This window comes from Syngnathoides biaculeatus, chromosome 6, assembly GCF_019802595.1.
Source record: "Syngnathoides biaculeatus isolate LvHL_M chromosome 6, ASM1980259v1, whole genome shotgun sequence".
NCBI classification, from domain to species: domain Eukaryota; kingdom Metazoa; phylum Chordata; class Actinopteri; order Syngnathiformes; family Syngnathidae; genus Syngnathoides; species Syngnathoides biaculeatus.
This window is the reverse complement of record NC_084645.1, coordinates 5643864-5666081: the sequence shown is the minus strand read 5'-3', so window position 1 is coordinate 5666081 and position 22218 is coordinate 5643864. Positions and strand designations below refer to the sequence as shown.

The 22218-nt window shown below is 41.6% G+C and overlaps 1 protein-coding gene across 21 annotated transcripts in view; it reads left to right on the top strand.

Annotated features, from left to right (window-relative positions):
• ppp6r3 (protein phosphatase 6, regulatory subunit 3) overlaps window positions 1-15082 on the top strand; it is a 111181-nt gene extending 96099 nt beyond the window's left edge. For 10 of the 21 annotated variants that reach the window (XM_061823707.1, XM_061823705.1, XM_061823704.1 and 7 more), the window contains 5 exons: window positions 1184-1265; window positions 1350-1447; window positions 1516-1708; window positions 6857-6931; window positions 14776-15082. In XM_061823707.1, coding sequence (XP_061679691.1) covers window positions 1184-1265; window positions 1350-1447; window positions 1516-1708; window positions 6857-6931; window positions 14776-14827 — 500 coding nt within the window. In that variant the 3' untranslated portion in view covers window positions 14828-15082. Of the gene's footprint in view, window positions 1-1183; window positions 1266-1349; window positions 1448-1515; window positions 1709-2074; window positions 6936-14775 lie in introns of all 21 variants that reach the window. The other 11 variants (XR_009795525.1, XR_009795528.1, XM_061823700.1 and 8 more) reach the window with 9 other exon arrangements.
• The last annotated feature ends 7136 nt before the right edge of the window (window positions 15083-22218 follow it).

Genomic DNA, 22218 nt, shown 5'->3' with positions numbered 1-22218 from the left:
GCCAAATATCAGGAAATGTTCTTCATGTTGGGTGAGGTGAAGACCTTGAGTCCGGAGAGCCTTGCGCACTCAGTCAGAGTCCTCATGTCTTGGCCAGAACGTATTGTCATGAACCCAAGGTGCACGACTCTGGAGACCAGGTACCGTTTGAGCAAGAAGTTTATTCAGTTCAGGGTCGGTGCATAGGAACACAGTCAAGAAGAGTAACAGTAACAGAATTGGCAAGAAGAAGAGGCAAGGCCAAAGCATGATGCAGGGTTAATCATCCGAGAAGTCAGTAACATGAGACAAGGAAATGTGGGAACGTGGAGATAAAGTACAATGATCTGGCGAAGGACCAATCCACACACGTGGCAATATATAGCGACCGTAATTAGTGGGAACAAGAAGCAGGTGGGCGTATCTGCACACCGGTACTTACTGTAATTGTTAGTGAACTGTATAATTTCAATTACTTTTTAAAAACATTTTTATATTTTGATAACAATACAATTGCAACAAACATGGCATTCATACTTCAGTCATGTTAAATATATGAATTTTTTTAAAGCAATCGTAGTTTTAATAAGCTGATACTTATGTAGCTCCAATATGTTTTTATCATTGGGAAAAAAAATTTCTTCATTATCAGCCACAAAATGACTTACAAACCCAATTCCAATAAACTTTGCATATAGGAGTTTTAACTTGCACAGATGTCCTGCTGATTTATGCAGACGCTCCTCAACTTCCGTTTTAGTTAAGTTCCGAACGGCTGAATATAATGTGAAAATGAACGTGTTATTATTGTTAGTTCCAGTAATGTGTGACTGTTCATACGCTAATATGCGATCTTTCTGCTTATAAATGGTATTGACAGTCGATGGAGGCATTTGGAAGAAACCTGGAACCTTCATGTTTTTCACCAGCATTAATTTTCCTGATAATAGCCACCTTTGTTTAAAATGAGATGGCTCGCCGCTTCTTTTGACTACCACTATCACTTGTAGACTTTCACTTTTGACCAACCATATTTGGTTAGCGTTACAAATATGCAAAACAATGTATATGTTTGTATTTCAACACAATGTAGACAGTTCTAATGACATTTTCATGGACTCTTGTATTCCACCACCGAACATCCTCATTAAACTGGCTGTTTATCGTTCTTTCCCCTTTACCCTCCGCTCTTTTTCTCCCTTAGAGACAGCATGGAGTAGCTATTGTGCTCCAAATTCCAGCACTGAGACAGCCTGGGCTGATTTCTCCAATTTCTCAACCACCAGGTAGTAATATCAATCACCCATTTGTTCCGTCACAAATCTTTGCAAATTGAATGGGTGCGTCTCATTAACAAATTTCTCTTTTAGCCCCAATGACCCACTAATGTGCAACTCTCCCGTTGCTATGGAAACCACCATAGAGAAGCTGGATCCACTCGGTGTCATTGACCCATTATATTCAGAGGGTGAGATCAATAGATTATCATTCTATCAATCCTATTTACAACCTTTGCTTTCAACTTTTTTTTTCCAGAAAGTCATGACTGGTTGAGTCCCGGTATTTCTTCTTCCTCTGTCACTTCTAAAGGTTGTGCAAGATCTAAAATGGGGGATGAAACTATCTGCAATGTGCAATGCAGTATTACAGATACAGTATTGAATGGCTCCATAAAAGAGACTTTCAGCCTTACTGTTGATGCAAAGACAGAGACAGCTGTCTTCAAGAGGTTAGCCACACATAACACAAGGCATTTAAAGCATATGCCTATGCTATTTAGTCGTGTTTAATGTATCGGATGCGAAGCAATCAAGCGTAAGACATGTTTTGGGGGTTGTTTTTACTGTATTAATAAAAATAATTACACTTATTGTAACTTGTGATATTAACTTCATCTACCTCTTACAGAGGTTTAGCAATGTCTCTCGTGACTTGTCTAGCCTTATATATTTGGTTCTCTCACTGTGCATCTGTTCATTCTGCATTTCACGCTATTTTAGTAATTAACATTTTTACTATCAACCAATTGACACTTGCAACGTAAGCTTCCATTCCTCTCTCCCTTGCTGTGCACTGTCGGTGTGGTCTTCGTCAGAGTGTTGAAATCGTACCGGTATGTACCACCAATCAAAATTCAGCCTGCAGCCATCAACCTCAAACATTTCTGTCCATATTTTGATACTGTTCACATTTATCTATTGTCTCTGTTTTGCATGTGATGTGATTAGAAACGTTTTTCATTTGGGAGTTTAATGTGAAAGTTTGTATAAAAGTTCCAGAAATATATTTAATGAGTTGTTTGGTCATAATGACAATGGCTATATGTTTGAGGCAAAAGGGGGGACGCTTCAGAACACCAGCTGAAACATTAGGTAAACCACTGTTTTGTTCGGGCCTGCTTTTCTGCAGGAGGGACTCAACATAAAACAATGGCATTGCCATGTTAAAAGGAAAGTCGAAGTTGGAATCTTTTTGCTCTTAAAATGTCATGAAAATTTTTGCCGATGACTTTTGAAATATTGGTATTGTCGAACAATTCAAACCCTTTTACAGCGCCATATTCACCTAAACAACAGGAGAAAAAGCAGGGGAATAGTTTTGCAGTTTTGCCCTTTTGCAAATGGAAGAAATAATGGAAACATGGAACGTTTTCTCTGAGTTATGCCTCTACATTTTCCTATGAGAATTGTAAAAAAGTGGAGGAAGAAAATATATCCAGAGAATACCTCACACTGAAAGCACATTCTAGTGGGCCATTATTTGCACAGGGTGCAACATTTACAAATAAAAGACAGGCAATTGTCAGTGATCAAGTTATTAGTCTTAAACCAAACCTGCATTTGATTTAGCCCTAGTAGGACTGAGAGGCTCTGATAATCGTGGGAGTTCTAGTGTTAACGTTCCCAGGAATTTGTTCACGTTAAGACTGTCATTTTGAACTTCTCTGCCTGGAGACCAACTCTATATCAATTTTTCATATCGGTATCCAAAATTTAGCTGGAATAAAATTTCAAAATACCTCCTTTTCCTTTCCCCCCAAAACCCTCTGCGTCTAAACGAGGTCATATACTGAAAATAACAAGTGAAGGGTTTTGCGATGCCTGGCAATCGAAGCTCTTTATTCCGCTTGCTATAATCTGCCTAATCTTTTTTGTCCAAGGGATGAAAGTTCTTAGTGTGTATGTATGTCGCCATATCACCAGTAAAGCGCTGCTTTGTCTTTCGAGCAGCCAGGAGTCAGCTAGAGCTCAGACGAACTGTGTTCCCCACCACCAGCCTTTTTTTTTCTTTGCACTCCTTCAGACAGATTCTTGTCACTGCACCAGCAACAGGCAATGTGGGGGGAGGGGGGTGTTGGGAACCGTGCTGAGTGTTGCGCGTAGACAGCTGTGCTGTAGGTCGAACGAGGCCATTTGTTGGTCTTTCAGATTGCACTCTTCTTGATTTTTGTCATAGGGTGAGCCCACTGTGGAACCCAGTTCGTGACCAAAATCTGACATTCTCCCCTGAGCCAGCTCGGACAGATCAGACCACAGGCAATACAGTTATCAGTCACTTCCCCGGAACATAGCCCTTTCAGAAAATGTGTCTAAATATAAGTCAACCTTATTTCCAGATATTTTAGTTTTTTTCTAAAAGTTGTTAATCCTTGACCAATTCTTTTTCACCCAACTTTCTTTTTTTTTTCTTTGTTGTTCTCCACACCAGTAATTTGTTTTTGCTCTTCCCCTGTCCCATTTTTCAGTACTTCCTACAAAACTAGGATCCCACTTCTGACACCAACTGTTTTGGCAATTCTTTTTTAGGACAGAATAAGTAAGGAAGCAGTCTTCTCTTTGTGTTTTTTTTTTAAATAAAAAAAAGAATAGTATTTGAAAGAAAGGAAAATGTACAAGTCTTACGAGTTGGCATCCGTTACTGACAATTGTCATGTTCTCGGATTACAAAATAAAAGTTGGACTGTATTTCAAGAGCCAGAAAATACAAAGAGGTTATATTCTGAAAAATCTTAATGTTCTCATTTTTGACATCTTCACAAAACAGTAGAATCTTAAAAAATTGTGAGTATTCTCATTCTACAGATCTTAAGTGAACTGTTTTGAAATATGAAACAAAAAAGGTTTTTGTTTTATAATGCGGTTTCTTATATGAGCCCCCCCATCCGCCCAATAGAGATCGTCTGCATGACGTCACTGTTTATGCCGCCATATTCCCGGTCAAACAAAGCTGCTCAGCAGTGGAGGAGTCACTAAACTGGATCAAATTTTTCACAATGCCCAAGACCTGTTGTGTTGTTGCTTGTCACAATAGACAAGACAGTTCTTCAAAGTTATCATTTTATAGGATACCAGCTGAAAAGACCAGAAAAGATCAATGAATTTTGGCACTTAAAACAGGATGGATGGTGCCCAACGAAATAGACACGAGTATTTAGCGATCATTTCATTTCAGGTAGGAATTATTATTCTCAATCACAAATTATTAAGAAGTATTTATAATGCCAAATTGACTGATTTGAAAACATGCGTATTTAAAAAAAAGAAAAAAAACTGTCACAGAGAGGTTCACGGAGGAGACGACTCCATATCCTAATTTTTTTTTCTCGCACAACTGGGATATGGATGAGTACAATATTTCAAAAACAGCAACATCAATCTATGAATACTTCTTGGTTCGTTAGAGACGTAATAAAGTCTAAGCTTCAAACACTCCAGTTAGAGTTGTTGTCAGTTTTAAAAAAAATTGTGAGCCCTTCTATATTGGCAATAACTTGGTCCAAAATCATAGCTAGATCTAATGGCCTGTCTTATGCAAGTTATGGCTGACAAGATCTAGTATTGCAAGTTGCAACTTACCTTTGCCATCAAGATGAGACTTATTTCGTTCAATTTACACGACACATCTTTGACCCATCCAGCAGCGAAGTATTTGTATGCGTCCAGACTTTGATACGCTTTCAAACTCTTCCATGTAAAGCTCAACGACTTATTCACCGGATACATGTGTATATCCAGTTGTCCAAGACGGAAGCGAATTAAGTCAAATTTTTTTACTGGCGAAAACATTGACTTCATCATAAAAAATGGATCCTCTATGCCAAGTGTCTCTAATTTTTTTCACGTACCTTCGTTTATTATCACCTTCTAAATGTTGAACAGTATCAGACAAAACTCTTCGTTTCATGCTATCAGACTTATTTTTGTTTCGTCTCAACGGAATTAACTTTCAAAAATGCTTTGTTTGACCGGCAGTATGACGGCGTAAATGAAAATTACGTGATTTTATGACGTAGGCGCATTCCCTCTATTACTGCAGGTCCAAAAAGCTTTAGTATCTGTCTTTTTCACCTTTCCTTGCAACATTTCTCCTCATCTCTGACTGGGGCTGCAGGTCATCATGAATTAGCGCCGCCTGAGATTGAGTGAAGAGGGTGGCTGAACATGCATGTCATTGGTCGGTACAGTTGGTCTCTACCATAAAGCTTGCGATGTTCCGCGACTTGAAATTAAAGTGCACTATGTATTGAATCATAACCTTTCTTTCTTGGCTGTTGTTATGAGTCCGTATGGGACTTTTTCCAGGTCGAGACACGGACTGTTGTTCATCAGTCAGGCACATTTGTTTTAAACGATTTTGCCACAATCAATTGAGCCAGAGTGAGCTGTTTTACGGCTTAACTCACTAGCTAGTTAGCTCACGAGCTAGCAAAGATTAATACTTGACTTTCCCTTAAGTGTCGCAGTTGTGTGCAGCACGTTACCACAACAATGAAAATGAACACACAAACAAGCAACCAATGGTGTGCGTCTGTAGAAGCAAATTGATCATACGTCCCAGCTAATTTTTGTGCATCTCGAGATCCTTAAGGTACCAATAATAGTGTTAATTTCCCCCATTAAAACCACATCACAATTTTTTTAGTCATTATTTCTGAGGTAGACTGTAAAGGATCAATGGAATTTCCTTTCCTATAATCGGAAAAGATGATTTGGGTTTTTTTCCGCGGGTGTGGAACAAATTAAACTTGGATCTCATGGCCCCACTATATTGCTATTATAATTGTTAAAACGATACTTATGTGGAAGCTGTGAATATGCTATAAAAAGAAAAGCTAATGTTCAGTTAAAAAAAGGTTTTATTGTGGCTGCAATACAGAATGCCAGATGTTGAAAGCTAGTCTTTGCGAAACAAGGGAAATTTATGGGGGTTTATATACAACATAGATTTGTGCCTATGGATAAATTTGACCCAATCTCAGTTCAAGGAAATCCCCTTGTGCACCAAATACTTGTTTTTAAATTTAGCGCCCATGTTCCAAAGTATAATCTGCAACCTTAGAAAAACTGTTTCAAATCAATCATTGAAAACAAATTAGTACAACATTCATGCCCATGAAGGTGGCGTTAATGTGTAAGATAATCAAGCTTTTTAAGATTCAACTCCAACTATCCCTTTATGGACCTTACTGCACTGGGATGCAGGAATAGATAAGGACTTCTCTAAAATATGCAGTAGTTTGCACTTGTCTTTTCTGATTCTTGAAGCTCCTCTAATGTTGGGCTCAAGGCAGTGATAACTTATGGTTTACAATGCAATTTAAGCATAAACGAAATCCTTAATTACCTTAATTTTGCCTCAATCTGGGTTTCTTCGGTTGGATCTAGACATTAAAATGGATGTATCTTTTATCATGAGTGCTGTGCCAAGTTTCTATATTTTTACATCACGATTTACCTGTGTAATTTTTGTACAAGTTTTTTTTTGTTGTTGTTTTTTGTCAATACATGGACTGCATCTTTTTTTTGTATTGATATCTGTTAATGTGAGTTACAACATACTTTTTTTTTTCCATTGACTATGTATCTCCTCTTGTAAGCAGTGAAAAATGCAAGTACACAGTGGAATTCCCCAATGGCACTCAAGAGGAAATGTCAAACATCGATGATGCCAAGTAGGTCAGATTGCCGTTCATTCCATTTCTTCCTGACTGTGTCAGTAAACTGATCCATATCAAATGTACACGGGTTTTTTTACAGTAATTAATGAATGCCATTTATTGTCATCATAAACTGTACAATGCGTCAGTCCATACATAAAAGCAAAATAAATATAAATAATAAAAAATAAATACACATAGATAAAAAAAATCAGTGTAAAATGGAATGCATGTAAAGTATTGCTCAAGATATTAAAATCAGCGTGGCTTTGCATTAATAGCGTGGATAGAGGAAAGATGACAGTTGAGGGTGGTGATGGCCCTTGAAGAAAAAGTATGTTGGTCCTTGCTTTTGCGCATCTATACCGCCTTCCAGGTGGCAGGAGCTTAGCTGATAACGGGTATGTAGTGTCTTTCATAATGTTCTGAGGTCTGCTGAGGCACTAAGAGGAATAAATGTCTCCTGTGGTGGGGAGAGGCCAGCCAACAATTTTCTGTGCTGCTTTGATTGTTCTCTGAAGCCTTGCTCTGTCTTAGTTCCATACCAAATGGAGACGCAGTCTGTCAGCAGGCTCTCGATAGATGAATGGTAGAAGATCCAGCCACAACTTTGTGTCAAGGTTGTTTTCCCTGACAACTCTCAAGAAGTGGAGACGCTGTTGAACATTCTTGATATCCACAGAGATGTTGCCTGAGAAAGTGCCTCAGAAACTAGGACTCCCAGCAACCTGAATGTGCAGACTCTTTCCATACACTCACTGTTGGAGAGTGGCACCGGTTCAGTTCTGTTCCTCCTGAAGTCCACAATGATCTCCTTTGTTTTCATCGTGTTCGGTGCCAGATTGTTATCTGTGCACCAGGTTGTGAACTTCTGGACCTTCTGTCTGTATGGTGCCTCATCTCTCTTTGAGATCAGACCGAACACTCTTGTGTCATCAGCAAATCTGACTATTATTTTTGGGGACTAGGCTGCTGTAGAAGGTGTTGAGACAGAACAGGAGCTGGTTTAGCACCCAGCCCTGTGATGAGCCAATGCTCAGTGAGCAGGTGGAGAAAAGGTGAGCGCCGATTTTCAGTCTTTTTTTTCAAAAACACCTGGATCCGGTGAGAGGAGGGAGACTGAAGATGTCAAGTTTAATCATCATAATATCCCTAATGATTGTGTCAAAGGCCGAGCTATAATCCGTAAAGAGCATCCTAGCATAGCTCTGCGGTTCAAATCAAATCAAAGCAAAAGCCTTTTATGTCATTATATGACTGTGGATGCAACGAGATAACGAGCGCATGTCCACAAAGTGCTTGACCCAATGAAATAAAATAGAATAACATCTTAATGCATGGGCGTTACAGAAGCCCAGATTCCCTTGATGCTTGCTCAGTTCTTTTGTGTCTAGTGAGTTGGCTCTTCCAGTGAAGCACTGCAAAACGACATTTTGGTCCTAATGGCGGTATGGGCAATGGCCAGGCCATGCTGGAAAATTAAATCTGCATCTCTTTACAGTTCCTCAGCAGAAGAAATCATGAAGTCCTCTAAAACATTCTGCTAGACTATTATGGTGTCCTTAGATTTAAGAAAACATGTATTGTGTAGTACTAGATGTTAATATGCCTCTATTCATACATAATTCGGCTCCGATGAGGCTCTGTGGGATGTTCAAATAAGTGATGGCACCCTATGGGTTATCAAGTGAGCTTCCTTCCGTCATCAGGTGTTTTGCTGATAGGCCCACGACACTCTTGAGAGGGTTCAGCAGTGAATCCCAGCTTCCTAGGTCCACCCCCTAGGTGCCATTAATTCTCCTGAAGGCCCAATTGGGGTCTTTCCTCTTTATTCACAACCACTGGCTGGCCTTTTCCACCGCATTGGACAGATCTCTGACTGCCTGCCGATGGGGCTCGGACTCCCATCTCTCTGATGAGCCTAGATGTTGAAGAGGCTATAAACCCTCTGCAGCCAACTTCCACCGGGCGTACCTTTGCTCTCCAATCTTGCTGTTGCACTTCAGCCACAAGTCCTGCATACCTCAGCTGCTTCTGCTCATACGCCTACTCGACTGCCCCTTCCCAGGGCACTGTGAGCTTGATGATGTAGACTGGCTCGAGAAAGGCAGACCAAATCACTAGATCTGGTCGTAGGGTGGTAGTTGCAATCTCAGATGGAAAGCAGAGCTTTTTGTCCAGGTCTGCCAGCAGCTTCTCGTGCACTGCCCAGCTCTCCACTGTCTGGTGGCTTGTTGCTGTGGCCGGTTTGACTCTCCCCCTCCCGAACAAACAGCCTTAATTGCCAGTTTGCTGACAAGGGTGGGAGGGCATTCACCCTTATCCGCTGGTTCTCTAGAACACCAACGAGACACTTCAGCACTTGGTTGTGCCGCCAGGTGTAATGGCCTTGAGTAAGGCTGGTCTTGCAACCAACCAGGATGTGCTTCAGTGATGCAGGACTTGGGCATAACAGGTACTTGGGACCTTTGGCATACCACTAGTTTAGGTTTGTGGAATAAGGCAAGACGTCATATACAGCTCGGATGGTAAAGCTTTCCCTGAATGCCTCCATCTCCCACAGCTCTTTCCAGGAGATCTTTCTTGCCTCCACTCCTTCCCAGGCCAACCACTTCCCCTTGCTTGGGCTGCGACACAGCTTGGGCGCACCTTTGTGCTTCCTCTTCTCGGTGTACCTCCTGGACCACCAGCTTGCGCCATTCAGCAGTATTGGCCTTGCTCCATACTAGTCTACTGGCCCCGAGCCCAAGGCCACTCCTCCCCTCTTGCACTCGGCCAAAGATGTCCTTGTGTCTGATTGCTGCCTTTGCCTGTTCAGTTGCAGCCAGCGGTGTCCACTTCCTCCCAGTGGTCAGGATGGGGGCAGTCTGGGCTACCAGTGGATTGCCGGAATCCAGTAGCATCATTTCCAGTCTTACTTTGGCGCACTTGTACTCCTCTGCCAGGCTGGAAAGAGGCAGGTGTAACATCCCTTTACTGCAGAGCCCAATGCTACTGAGGAACCTGGGAAGCCCAAACCACTTCCTCACAAATGAGCTGATCAGTCCCTCCAGCTTTTCTACCTTTGAGAGTGGGATCTCATAGAGGGTTAGTGGACATAGGAGTCGTGGAAGTAACCTGTACTGTAACCACCAGAGCTTCAACTTCCCAGGAAGCAGGGTTCTGTCGATCCTTTCCAGGCCACTGGCCACATCCTTCCTGAGCTGCTCTACTTGATCTTTGTCCTTAAGAGAGGCATTGTACCACCAGCCTAAGCTCTCCACAGGCTTCTCGGAGACAGTTGGAATTGGTTCCTCACCCATGTGAAAGCGGTGGGTTGACAGTTTTCCCTTAACGATGGCGATGCTTCTATATTTACTCGACTTGATCTTCATGCAAGCCAACTCGATGTTTTCCTGGAACTTTTTTACAGTCGTGCAGTGCACGCCTTGGTTTTGGTAAGTGTGGTGAGGTCATCCATGTAGGCTCTGACTGGAGGCAGCCTCACCCCAGTTGTTATTCGCTGCCCACAACCACCCAGCATGAGGGTCGAAGGATGACCTTCATGGCCAGGGTGAATAGCAGCGGGAAGATGGTACACCCAGCCATGATTTTCACTTCCAGGTGCTGCCATGCAAGTGGTGTACCCTGCTGTTGTAACACAGAGTTGGATATCCTTGAAATAGGCCCTAACCAAGGTTGTAAGCGCCGCTGGGACTTTGAAATCGTCAAGCACTGTCCACACAAGATTATGAGGGACTGAGCCAAAGGCGTTTGCTGGGTCCAGGAATTTAGAAAAACCTGCACTGGACTTTTCAAGTCATGACTGACTTTATATTTCACACTGGACCTCAACCACCTTGGATGCTGTTCTTCACCTGTCTTCCACCAACCCCTTGGACCTTGATTCCCAAATGAAAGGCTGACCTTCGCCGACTGGCTAACAGTCCAATCCTCTTTCTTCTTGGCCCAGTTGTAGCGGCAGTTCTAGCCCAGATGCATCTAGATGTGGTTTTTGACTTTGACTTCCGCCTCGTTCCACTCTTTATGGATCTCTGCAAGATTCACAAATATTCTGTGGTGGATAATTCACTGAAGCCCACGGCCATCTCTTTTGCTGGTGCAACTTCTGCCACAATTTGTCCTTCCACCAGAACTTCCATTGATATCTTTGGAAAGAACACTCTTAACAGCCATAGTCCTTGGGTATGAATCTTTATGGCTTACCCATCCAATGAAAGATTGGCTTCTGGCATGTTGACAAATCAGTAGTCTTCTTCATATTAAACACATCGGAAAGAATTTAACCAAACTGAAGCAATTTGATGACACTAAATGAAACCTATACAGGTGCTTTGAGTTTCATAGGTGATTAGTGTGTGACCATCACTTTAGTTTCGCCTGCAAAATTTGAAATGATTTTTCACATTTCAGGGTGGGTTCTGGTCCTCATTAACAGTGAAAAACAAGGGATTATTGTAAACTCGACAGTTATCACTGATACAGTACAGAGAGTAGAAGTCTTTAAACCAATTTAAAATCGTTATATTGCAGACAATTTTTTTTTTCCCAATTAGTGTACACACAGCCACCCCATGTTGACAGAGGGGGAAAAAAACGAATTGCTTTTTCTTCAGATTATAAAAGAAAAACAAACCTCACAGCCATAAGTATTCAGACCTTTTGCTCGACATTTAGTAGAAGCATCCTTTTGAGCTAATACAGCCATGAGTCTTTTTTGGGAGTGATGCAACAACATTTTTACACCTGGATTTGAGAATCTTCTGCCCTTGCTGCTTGCGGATTCTGTCCAGTTCCATCAGATTTGATAGTGAACATTGGTGGAAAGCCATTTTCAGGTTTCCAGAGATACTCAATTAGGTTTAAGTCAGGGCTCTACCTGGAACATTCAAGAATAGTCACAGAATAGTTCTGAAGCCACTCCTTTGTGATTTTAGCCGGGTGGTTATGGTCATTGTCTTGTTAGAAGCAGAACTTTCAACCCAGTATGCCGTCCTGAGCACTCTGTATAAACCTTTTGTCTAGGTCACAGGGGTGGCCAAACACTCACAGATGAAGACACACGTTTTTTACTGCGTTACAGCAAAGAGCCACATCATACACATCAAGGCGCTGAAGAGCCATATAATACACATGCATATCATTCCCTCCTCACACACACAACTTTGCTCAGCCAGATTTATTGTGAATGCCACACACCAACATGACGAAAAAAATCAACTCCTACAGAATATCTATACCACAGGCCAGTAATTAAAGCCCAGGTGACGTGCCTATAAACATTCTAAAATAGACATTAGAATGGAAAATACATATAACTTTATTCACTTCAATGTCTATACAAAAAAATAAATGAGCGGAGAGCATGGCATCCATGCGCAAAATTGCGGAAGTCTCACTCGACATCCAATTGGTAGCCATATTGCCTGCAACGTCATCAGCAGAGGTGCACTGGGACATTCGCCATTGAAAACACGTAGTGGTACCTGCTATGCGAGAGGAACAACAGAGATTTTCAGATTTTTCCGACGCCTCTTATGACACAGAAGCTTTTTTCAAAGAGAACATCTCACAGTCGAGTGAAGTGACCGGGGCAATATTACCCTATTGTTTTGACCCATATTTAGATGATATGCGGATCAATTCTAACTAACAACAGACTCCCCGACTCTCCTTGCGAGCTAGCGACTGGCCGGCCTACCATTCGCTTGCAGAAAGAAGGATTACGCCCCACCCCCAACTATTCTTTTTTTTAGTAGCTCTATACACACCTACCTGTCATTTGGAACCCACGAAGCTCTCATCCTTTGCACCTGTGCAGTCAATTTTTCAAGATGAACTGGGTTTTTTGGAAAAGTATGAAGAGTGAATCCATCCTCCCGTGTGTTCGAGCAATATCCAGCAATACAAGGAGCCGGCAATTTGGGTAACATGAAAGTACAAAGAGCTACCTTCCCGCAGGTAAAACTGGTATAAACACACGAGGGCGCCTTAGCGTGCTCCTGCTGATAACGTCAGTTCCTGTTTCTTCTCCAAAACAAATCCCTCGAGGGGATTTTCATGGTGGGAGTTACAAAAAGCCATATAACGTCAAAATCATGTTCCGCCACATGCACATAAACAGAACTTTGATATGCTTTCGTGCCTTCACGAGAGCTGCACGAAAGGAGGGAAAGAGCTGCATGCGACTCGAGACCCACGGGTTTGCCACCCAAGGTCAGGATATTGCTGTACTTGGCCAGATTGATTCTTCCTTCGTTTGCAACCAGTTGCTTTGTCCATTCAGCTGGGAAAAACACCCTGACAGCATGAAGCTGGCACCACCGTGCTTTACTGTTGGGATTGTTTTGGACAGGTGATTAGCAGTGCCTGGTTTTCTCCACACATACCATTTAAAATTAAAATTCATCTTGGTTTCATCAGACCAGAGAATCTTGTTTCTTACTATCGTTGAGTCCTTTTTTTTTGTTTTTTTTTTTGCCAACTCCATGCGGGCATCTTGCACTGAGGAGAGACTCTTTAGAACTTTCTCTCATCTCGCGACTGCATAGTAGGAGTTCAACCACAGTGATATTTGGGTTCTTTACCTCTGTCAGCAAGGCTCTTCTCCTCTGATTGCTCAGTTTGGCAGGATGCTCAGTTCAAGGAAGACTTCTGATCCTCCCAAACCTCTTCCATTGAAGAACTATAGAAGCCACTGTGGTCTTAGGAACCTTAAGTGCAGCAAATTTTGGGGGGAAACCTTGACCACATCTGTGCCCTGCCACAATTCTGTTTCTGAGCTCTTCAGGCAGCTCTTTTTAACCTCATGATTCTCATTTGCTCTGATATGCACTGTGAGCTGTAAGGTTTTATATAGACAGGTGTGTGGCTTTCCTAATCACCTCCAATCAGTATAATGAAACACAGATGGACAACAGTGAAGATGTAGAACCATCTCAAGCACGATCAGAAAAAAATGGACGGGACTGAAGTTAAATGAGTGACGCAGCAAAGGAATGAATATTTGGTTGTGAGATGTTTCCATTTTTCTTTTTTAGTAAATCGAACAAAAATCTACATTTGGGTTTTTTGTGTCAATATGAAATGCTGTGTGTACATTGAGGGGGAAAAAAATTAGCTTGTGATTTTAGCAAATGGCTGCCATATAACAAAGTGAAAAATTGAACGGGGTCTGAATACTTTCCGTACTCACTGTACCTTAGTTTTTGTTCTCTATTATCCCTCTCGATTTGTCGTCCTTGTAGAAATAGCATAGTATTACTATTTTGATAAATTTTTCTGTACCAATATGGAACATCTTCAATATATAACAAGTCCTCTATATGACATAAATGACAGTCCATTTGTAAATTTGTAGGAATAAGTTTCATTTCAAAATATTTTTTCCCATGGGATGTACTGCAAAATACTCTGTGTGCCGATGTGCAAACACAAAATGTAATTTAAAATGATTTTGAAAAACTTTTTAAATCTACCTTCTTCCTATCTTGTGATTTAAAAAAAAAATAAATAAACCTACCCTGCATATTTTTACCTATCTTACATCATTTTAGTGTGAGGGTTGGACTAAACAAATATTGGACTAGTGCCAGGCTGTACTCAGTGATAAGAATCAGTCTCTTCTTTTTTGGGCAAGTATACAATAGCATAATAGATCCAGTCAGATATGCCTGAGGGACCATTTTGGAAACTTTTGTAGTATTTGGGATGTAATATTGCCTCTATGGTGCCTCATATATATATATTTTTTTTATGAATTTGACACATTCATGCAAAGTTCAATTTACAGTCTCTCTGGAGGTTTAAATCATCAAAATATGGAATGTTTAAAATATTTTTTTTCCTTATCTACACAGACTGGATCAGAGTGCCATGTCCTCAAATCCAGCAGTAAATGGACCAGCATGAGAATTGTGTATTCTCAGTTTTTAGCCAGCATAATTTACCACTGAGAAGATTCTCTCAAGGACTTAGCCAAGGCCACTGGCCAAACCTGGTCATGCAACTTTCTTGGACAGAGTCAGCAACATTGCCATCGATTCAGATAAATCGCAATGCTGTACTGTTGTATGTGCAACTGACATCTTCTCATTCAGATTTATTTAGGAATGTCAAAAGGGGTAAAAAGATGATTGTATGAATAAAATATTTTTTAAAATGTAATCAGAGTCGTCTTGTTCTTTACCTTTTGGCTTGTCCCATTAGGGGTTACCACAGCACGTCATCTTTTTCCATGTATCTTTTTCCATCTCCTGCATCTGCCTCTCCAACACGAACTGCCCTCATGTCTTCCCTCACAACATCCATCGACCTTCTCTTTGGTCTTCCTTTCGCTCTTTTGCCTGGGAGCTACATCCTCAGCACCCTTATACCAATTTACTCTCTCGTCTCTGGACACGTCCAAACCATCGATGTCTGCCCTCTCGAACCTTGTCTCCAAAATATCCAACTAGTGCTGTCCCTCTAATGAGCTCATTTCTAATCCTATCTAACTTGCTCACTCCTAGAGAGAATCAACAACAGCATCTTCATTTCTGCCACCTCCAGCTCTGCTTCCTGTTGTTTCTTCACTGCCACTGTCTGTAATCCTTACATCATTGATGGCCTCACCACTGTTTTATAGGAACAAGACTGACTGACAAACTAAATGCACTACACAAGGAATGGACACCACCACACACGTCATTACAACAGGAGTGGAAGAGTTTGGGACAATTTGTTTTGGTAGTACAAAATGTTCCTGATTGGACAGAAAAAGAACCAGATTTGGATTGGGACGACTGAATTGTACAGACAATATCTTATTGGACAGTCTTAAACAATCTGAGACCAGATGCTGCTGTATTCACGGTGGTATCACAATCTACACGGACAATACTGGAAAAATAGAGGAATAGCGACAACTACAGGGAACACAGTGACACATGCAGAGCTACTACAAAATTTGCTCATACCAGTTCAAATACCAAAAGAAATAGCCATATGTAATTGTGCAGTACACACATCAAAAACAGACAAAGAATTATTGCGAAATGGATTTACAGATAAAACAGCAAAAGAAGCAGCAGCCAAAACCTTTATGGGATTAGCTGACCATGAAACAAATACTTTGAGATGATGTGTTAAACAAAATGCAACAAAAAAGCTTACCAGCAGAACTAAAAATGTAGAAAAAATAAGGTACTACATTACAAAATAGGAATTATGTCAGCACAGAAAAAAAAAAAATTCTACCAAAAACATTTTTTAAGTGGGCGGCAATCTTGAGCCATGGGAAGTTTCAGGTCTCAACAGGGGGAATGGTAACCCTGGTTCAAAGGCATTACATGATCCATGGATTTAACTTGGATGCAAACAACTTTTTTTGTAGGGCTTGTTTGATCTGCGTGCGACATAATCCACAAGGGAATGTGCATCCAAAACGTGGTCAGTTTCCTCAAACTACACATCCATTCATCCCTCCATCCATTTTCTTAGCCGCTTATCCTCACAAGGGCAGCTGGGAGGGCTGGAGCCTATCCCACCTGTCAAACGGGCAGGAGGCAAGGTACACCCTGACCTGTTTGCCAGCCAACTGCAGGTCACATGGAGACAAACAGCCGCACTCACAATCACACGTAGGGGCAATTTGGACACAATGATAGATTTAGTCTAACTATACATACATTACAAGCACGTAAGGGTCTCATTCCATTCAAAACACTGTTTGGGAGACCATACAAATTACCAATATTTTCCACACGATGAGAGATAGACGAATGATGAAGGGAAAAAAAAGGAGTTTAGTGCAGTGGTGAACTCTCCTCTCTCCTCGTGAGACTTGAACTGGTGTCTTTGCTTCCTTTTTTGTCCTGTTTAATAAATGCCCATTACAATCTGCACCAATCACAACTCTCTCTCTGTCTGGGATGCTCAGAACTAATTCATCTAGTTCCTTCCAGAATATATATTTCAGCTCATGGTCACATCCTACCTGTGGGCCTCAGCCTCGAATTATACTATACATAACACCCTCAATTTTAAGTTTCATTCTCATCACTCAATTTTATACTCTTTTCACCTCCAAAACATTCTTAGACAGCTCTTCCTTGAAAATAACCCCTACTCCGTTTCTTTTCCCATCTACTCCATGGTAAAATAATTTAAATCTTGCCCCTAAATTTCTAGCCTTACTACGTTTCTACCTCCTCTCTTGGATGCACAATATATATCAACCTTTCTTCTCATCATGTCAACCAACTTCTGAGCTTTTCCGGTCATAGTCCCTACACTCAGTTGTAGGCTCTGTGCATTCCTCTTCATCTTCTGCTGACAAATCTGCTTTCCTCCTCTTCTTTGTCTTCGACCCACAAGAAGCTGTATTTCCACAGACGCCCGGCAGGTTAACTGTGCCGCCGGGGGGGAGCATTGTTAGCTCAGGCTACAACCGATCCGGTATGGTATTCTTTAGATAAACGCTCATATTTATTTGGCACAGTTTTAAGTCCTTCCTGACGCAACCCTCTGCATTTGTCCGGGCTTGGGACCGGCTGACAGATTGCACTGGCTTGTGCTGCCATAGGGCTGTATTCTGAGAACCACACAATAATTGGCCATTTTGTTTTTATTTTACCCATTTTTGATGGATGTTCTTCCCATTACCATAACCATCCATACATACATTTTCTTTCCCGCTTATCCTCACAAGGGGCATGCTCGAGCCTATCCCAGCTGTCAACGGGCAGGAGGCGGGGTAAACCCTGAACTGTTTGCCAGCCAATCGCAGGGCACACGTTGACTCTTTTGTTTGCAGGGTGTTTTTTCATTTACAGTTTTGTTTATTTTTTTTTTCCATTTCTTGTGGGTTTTTTTTGGCTGTTAAAACTCCTAACCTCACACTTTAATAAATTTAATTAATATATTATTTCACAGACAGACATGATAATTTTGTCACATTTCTCTCATTTAAACAAAGTTTAAACCTATCGAAATATACACTACTGTATTCAAGAATGAAACCAAATATCAAAACCTTTTGAGGCTAGAACATTTATTAGAGAGATAAAAATATATGAACGTCCCCCCATCAATATTCTTCTACTTTATCCAGGACCAGGTATTAGCAATTCCTATAAAAAGAAAAAGTTTAGAGCTTTTAGAAATAAATTTTTTTTAATAATAAATATATGAGGTTAGACAAGAAATAATAAATAGCGACTCATGTATCTTACAGTTCCTCTGGCCATGGCTCTTCCTAACGCAGCTCTGCTGTCACGTCTTTTTCCGCTGAACCCCTTTTTGCGGAAGTCTTTTTGCGAGTGAAGAGCATAGTAATGGATGCTTGTTCGTGTTTTTTTTTTTTTTATTATTCTGGGCAAGAATATTCTTATGAACATACATGCCACATTGAGAACTGCATTGAATGAAACATCAAAAGGTCCCATTATTGTGCAGTTCACTTACGTTCATTGGCCATAGTTGTCAAGCGACATACCTTTTCCTCCTTCGACTAAGAATGTTTACATAATCTGTGGTTTTATGTGGTATGAACCTATTCCATCTATCAGAGGCAGGAGGCAGGGTACACCCTCACAATCACACCTAATGGTAATTTAGAGTCCTCAATGAATGCATGTTTTGGGGATGTGGCAGGAAACTGCAGGGGTCGAAGAAAACCCATGCAGGCACTGGGAGAACATGCAAAGTCCACACAGACAGGGCTGGGATTTGAAACCCGGACCTCAGAATTGTGAGGCTAACGCTCTAACCAGCTTTTCCATCGAGCCGCCATAAATATTTCCATTCATTCACCCATTTTCTGAGCCACTTATCCTCACAAGGGTCGCGGGTGTGCTGGAGCCTATTCCAGTTGTCATCAGGCAGGAAGCGGAGTACACTTGGGAACCAGCCAACCGCAGGGCACACGAAGACAGACAACAGTTGCACTCACAATCACACCTCGGGGCAATTTAGAGTCTCCCATTAATGCATGTTTTTTCGGGGGAAGTGAGAGGAAACCAGAGTGCCCTGAGAAAACCCACGCAGGTATGGGGAGAACATGCAAACTCCACAGATTTGAACCCTGGTCCTCAGAACTGTAAATATAAACAAATATTTCTTAAATAATTAAATGAATATAGTGGTGCCCTGGGATGTGAGAGACCAGACTTACAAGTTTTTTCAAGATACAGGCAGTTGTTTGGACACAGAATTACAGAACTAAAGACTGGTGCCTCAGTACTAAAGCATACTGAGAAATCCCATAGATCCGCTTGTGAATAGCATCTTTGGGGTAATGTTAAAACACTTTAAGCGATAGCTATATGAACAGTATACCAACAAATGTGGATCTGAAAAAAACTAATACAATATTGTCATATCGAGGACCTGAGATGTCTCTGTACAGTGTATGTATGAATACTGCTCCAAGGTGGCAAGCTGCGCACACCATCCTGGGAAATTCCAGGCTTGGCTGATATGCTACTCACCCATCTAGAATGCAACACAACAACAAAATGTGAATTGCATTATCCAACAAGAGGTCTCGGGACCAGGCCCATCATTTGGGCAAGCCAAACATCTAGTACTTAACTGAAGTGTACGAACAACAAAGGCTGCCCATGTACACTTTCAGATACAATAAACATACCGTTGAATAGTTGCAAGCTGTGGTAGAAGTTTCTCTCGCAGAAACTGATGGGCCTTTAGCTGTAAAAATGTAAAGTTGTTGCAAAATGCTTCTGATCTTCAGAATACTTGTGAGAAGGTCTCTTGAACAACTATAGAATCTGGAGATTATCATCAAACATCTTCTGCTCTACCAGCTCATGTAAAATCTTGCCAATGCAGACCTTGGCACGCATCTCCCAACGATTTATTTCAGATCAGTTTGCATCTCCTCTAGCTTATGGAGTGTATCATGGTACGTCTGCTTGAGGTGAGGGTGTCAGACTGGCAGGCATAACCGTGCTCTGAAGTTACAACCTCCACACAAGCACCAACGTCTGCTATGGATGGTTGCTCGTTCATGGATTCCAAGGAGGAAGTACATCTGACTAGCTGACCTGGAGTGGTTCTTCTGAATTTAAAAACACACTATAAAATACCCATTTATACTTATGAGTCTATGGCAAACTTGAAATCAATCACAATATACCTGAAATTTAAAAAAAATATCAAATCTTACAAAACCCCCAAGTTATATGGAAATTAATTAATGACTCCTTAAAGGTTCTTATCTCCTGCTTCCAGGAAAAAATTATGGTATTCTAGAGATATATAAAAATAGATCAAGATATAACTTCTGTAGCAATGTTGCACACATCATTCTATTAGCCCTATCCAATAACTGTTACTAGTTACACTGGGGCTGACAATAAAAAGTCATTCATAAATTCCAGGATAAGTAATGTTACCTAAGCTTCAAGTTCAAGCCTACGGCCTAATGAAGGTTAAAGTGAAACAAACTTACTGGTGAAAAGTTACTTCTTTGCGACCACCTGCACAGTTTTGACAGCCAACAGCGCAACATGAATTAACGATATTGACACCAAAAAAAACATAAACCTAACGTATTCCAACTAATATTGATTTTATGTTTCACGATGGACAATTTTAAGGATGTCAAATGATGTCAACTCTACTGAGACCAGTGACATGTCACAGTCAGGTGATTTACAGGGCTCACACCATATTGGAAGACAAACAGGTGGAGTGATTGCTTGGAGAGTCGCATGCTCAATGACTATATGGCTTGTGTCGACAATACTATCGTCAACCTCTGCCCAAAATGCAGACAGGGGCCTCACGACACGTAGCACATCTTCAGCTGCGCAGCGCCTCCCACTACGCTGACCGTAATGGATCTGTGGAAACGCCTGAAGAAAGTGGCTGCCTTCCTGGAACTAGAAGTCGACTGAAAAATGCGATTGCCTGGCTACAAGAAGAACAAACAAGTGTACCGGCGGCCATGCACCAGTGACCCCATTAGTTTTTCAAACTTGCACAAACCAACCAGCCTCCAGGTATGGTTAACGTCTGTGCTGTGGTTGTCATGACCCATCGGAACTGAAGTAGGACCCAAATGCAGGAGTCGGACGATGCAAGGTAGTTCAGGGAGAAACGTTTATTATTCCGTGGTCGGGGATCAGGCAGGCAGTCAGGTGCAGCAGCGGTAGTTGGGACGTCGGGCGAAGAGAGCAGGTGAGCGGGCAGCCAGGAGCCGGTACACAGGAGAATGATCAAAGCAGGCAGAAGTGTAAAAGGAATCAGGCTTACGGGGTCGGTCGTAGAACAGGCGGAGGTCGGTACACACGGGTTGACGATCAGGGATACGGAAGTACTCGAACAGGGCATGAAGCTCAACGATCTGGTGCGGACCAGTCGTTATCGGGGTCATATATCACAGGATAATCAGCCCGCATGAGGCGCAGGTGTGCGCCTCCCAATCAGCGCAACCGCTCGGACACCCGCACAGCCCGGGTTGGAGCGGCAGGATCACGACAGTGGTTGGCTACTCCAACACAGCAGGGCCTGACATAAGTCATTTTACAGGATTCCAGCGGTGATCACAAGGCAGGGAGAACAAACTGAAAAACTTTCTTCTCGGTGTCAAAGGGATTGGCTGGCAGCATTGTCCAGAGCAGATGTAAACACTGCTAATCTGTCCCAGTATCGTGTCTGCTCAGATCATTTTGTCACTGGTGTTTTTTGTCAGTTGAGTGATAAATTTAAGTAAACAGGTGACTTAGATCTGCAAGCCCAGAAAATGGTGGGTCATGCATGGCAGCATGGTGTGTTGCCACTTGGAACCTGTGAACATTGAAACTGATACTGAACGGGAAAACATGCTAACATTTATAATGATGTTAAAGGAATACTGTACTGAAACTGTTTTGAAATGTTTTTTTCTGGTGTGCTCTGAATAATATGGTTATTGTTTGACACTGTAATGAGTTAAATGATGAAATATTTTAGGACTGGGGAGTTGTTTTAACATCAGCATCATTTCAACAACTTATTGAAATTTTAATATGATGTGTTCATGCTTTATTAAGTAAGTTGGCCAAACAAAAAATAAATATATTAACATTTTGTTAATTATAATTATTGTTTCAGGCAAGCCAGCATAGCTGTATAATTCCACTAATCTGGACTGGGTTCCAGCCATGAACATGGGACACCACAAATTCAAGCCTGGATCCGCTAAAAAGAACTCGGCAAGATTCCAGTGAAATACAGAACGGACAGCAAAACATTGGCATCTTGATGCTGCAGCCAGTCTACTCATGCTACAGGATGACTTGTGTGATGCATTCTTA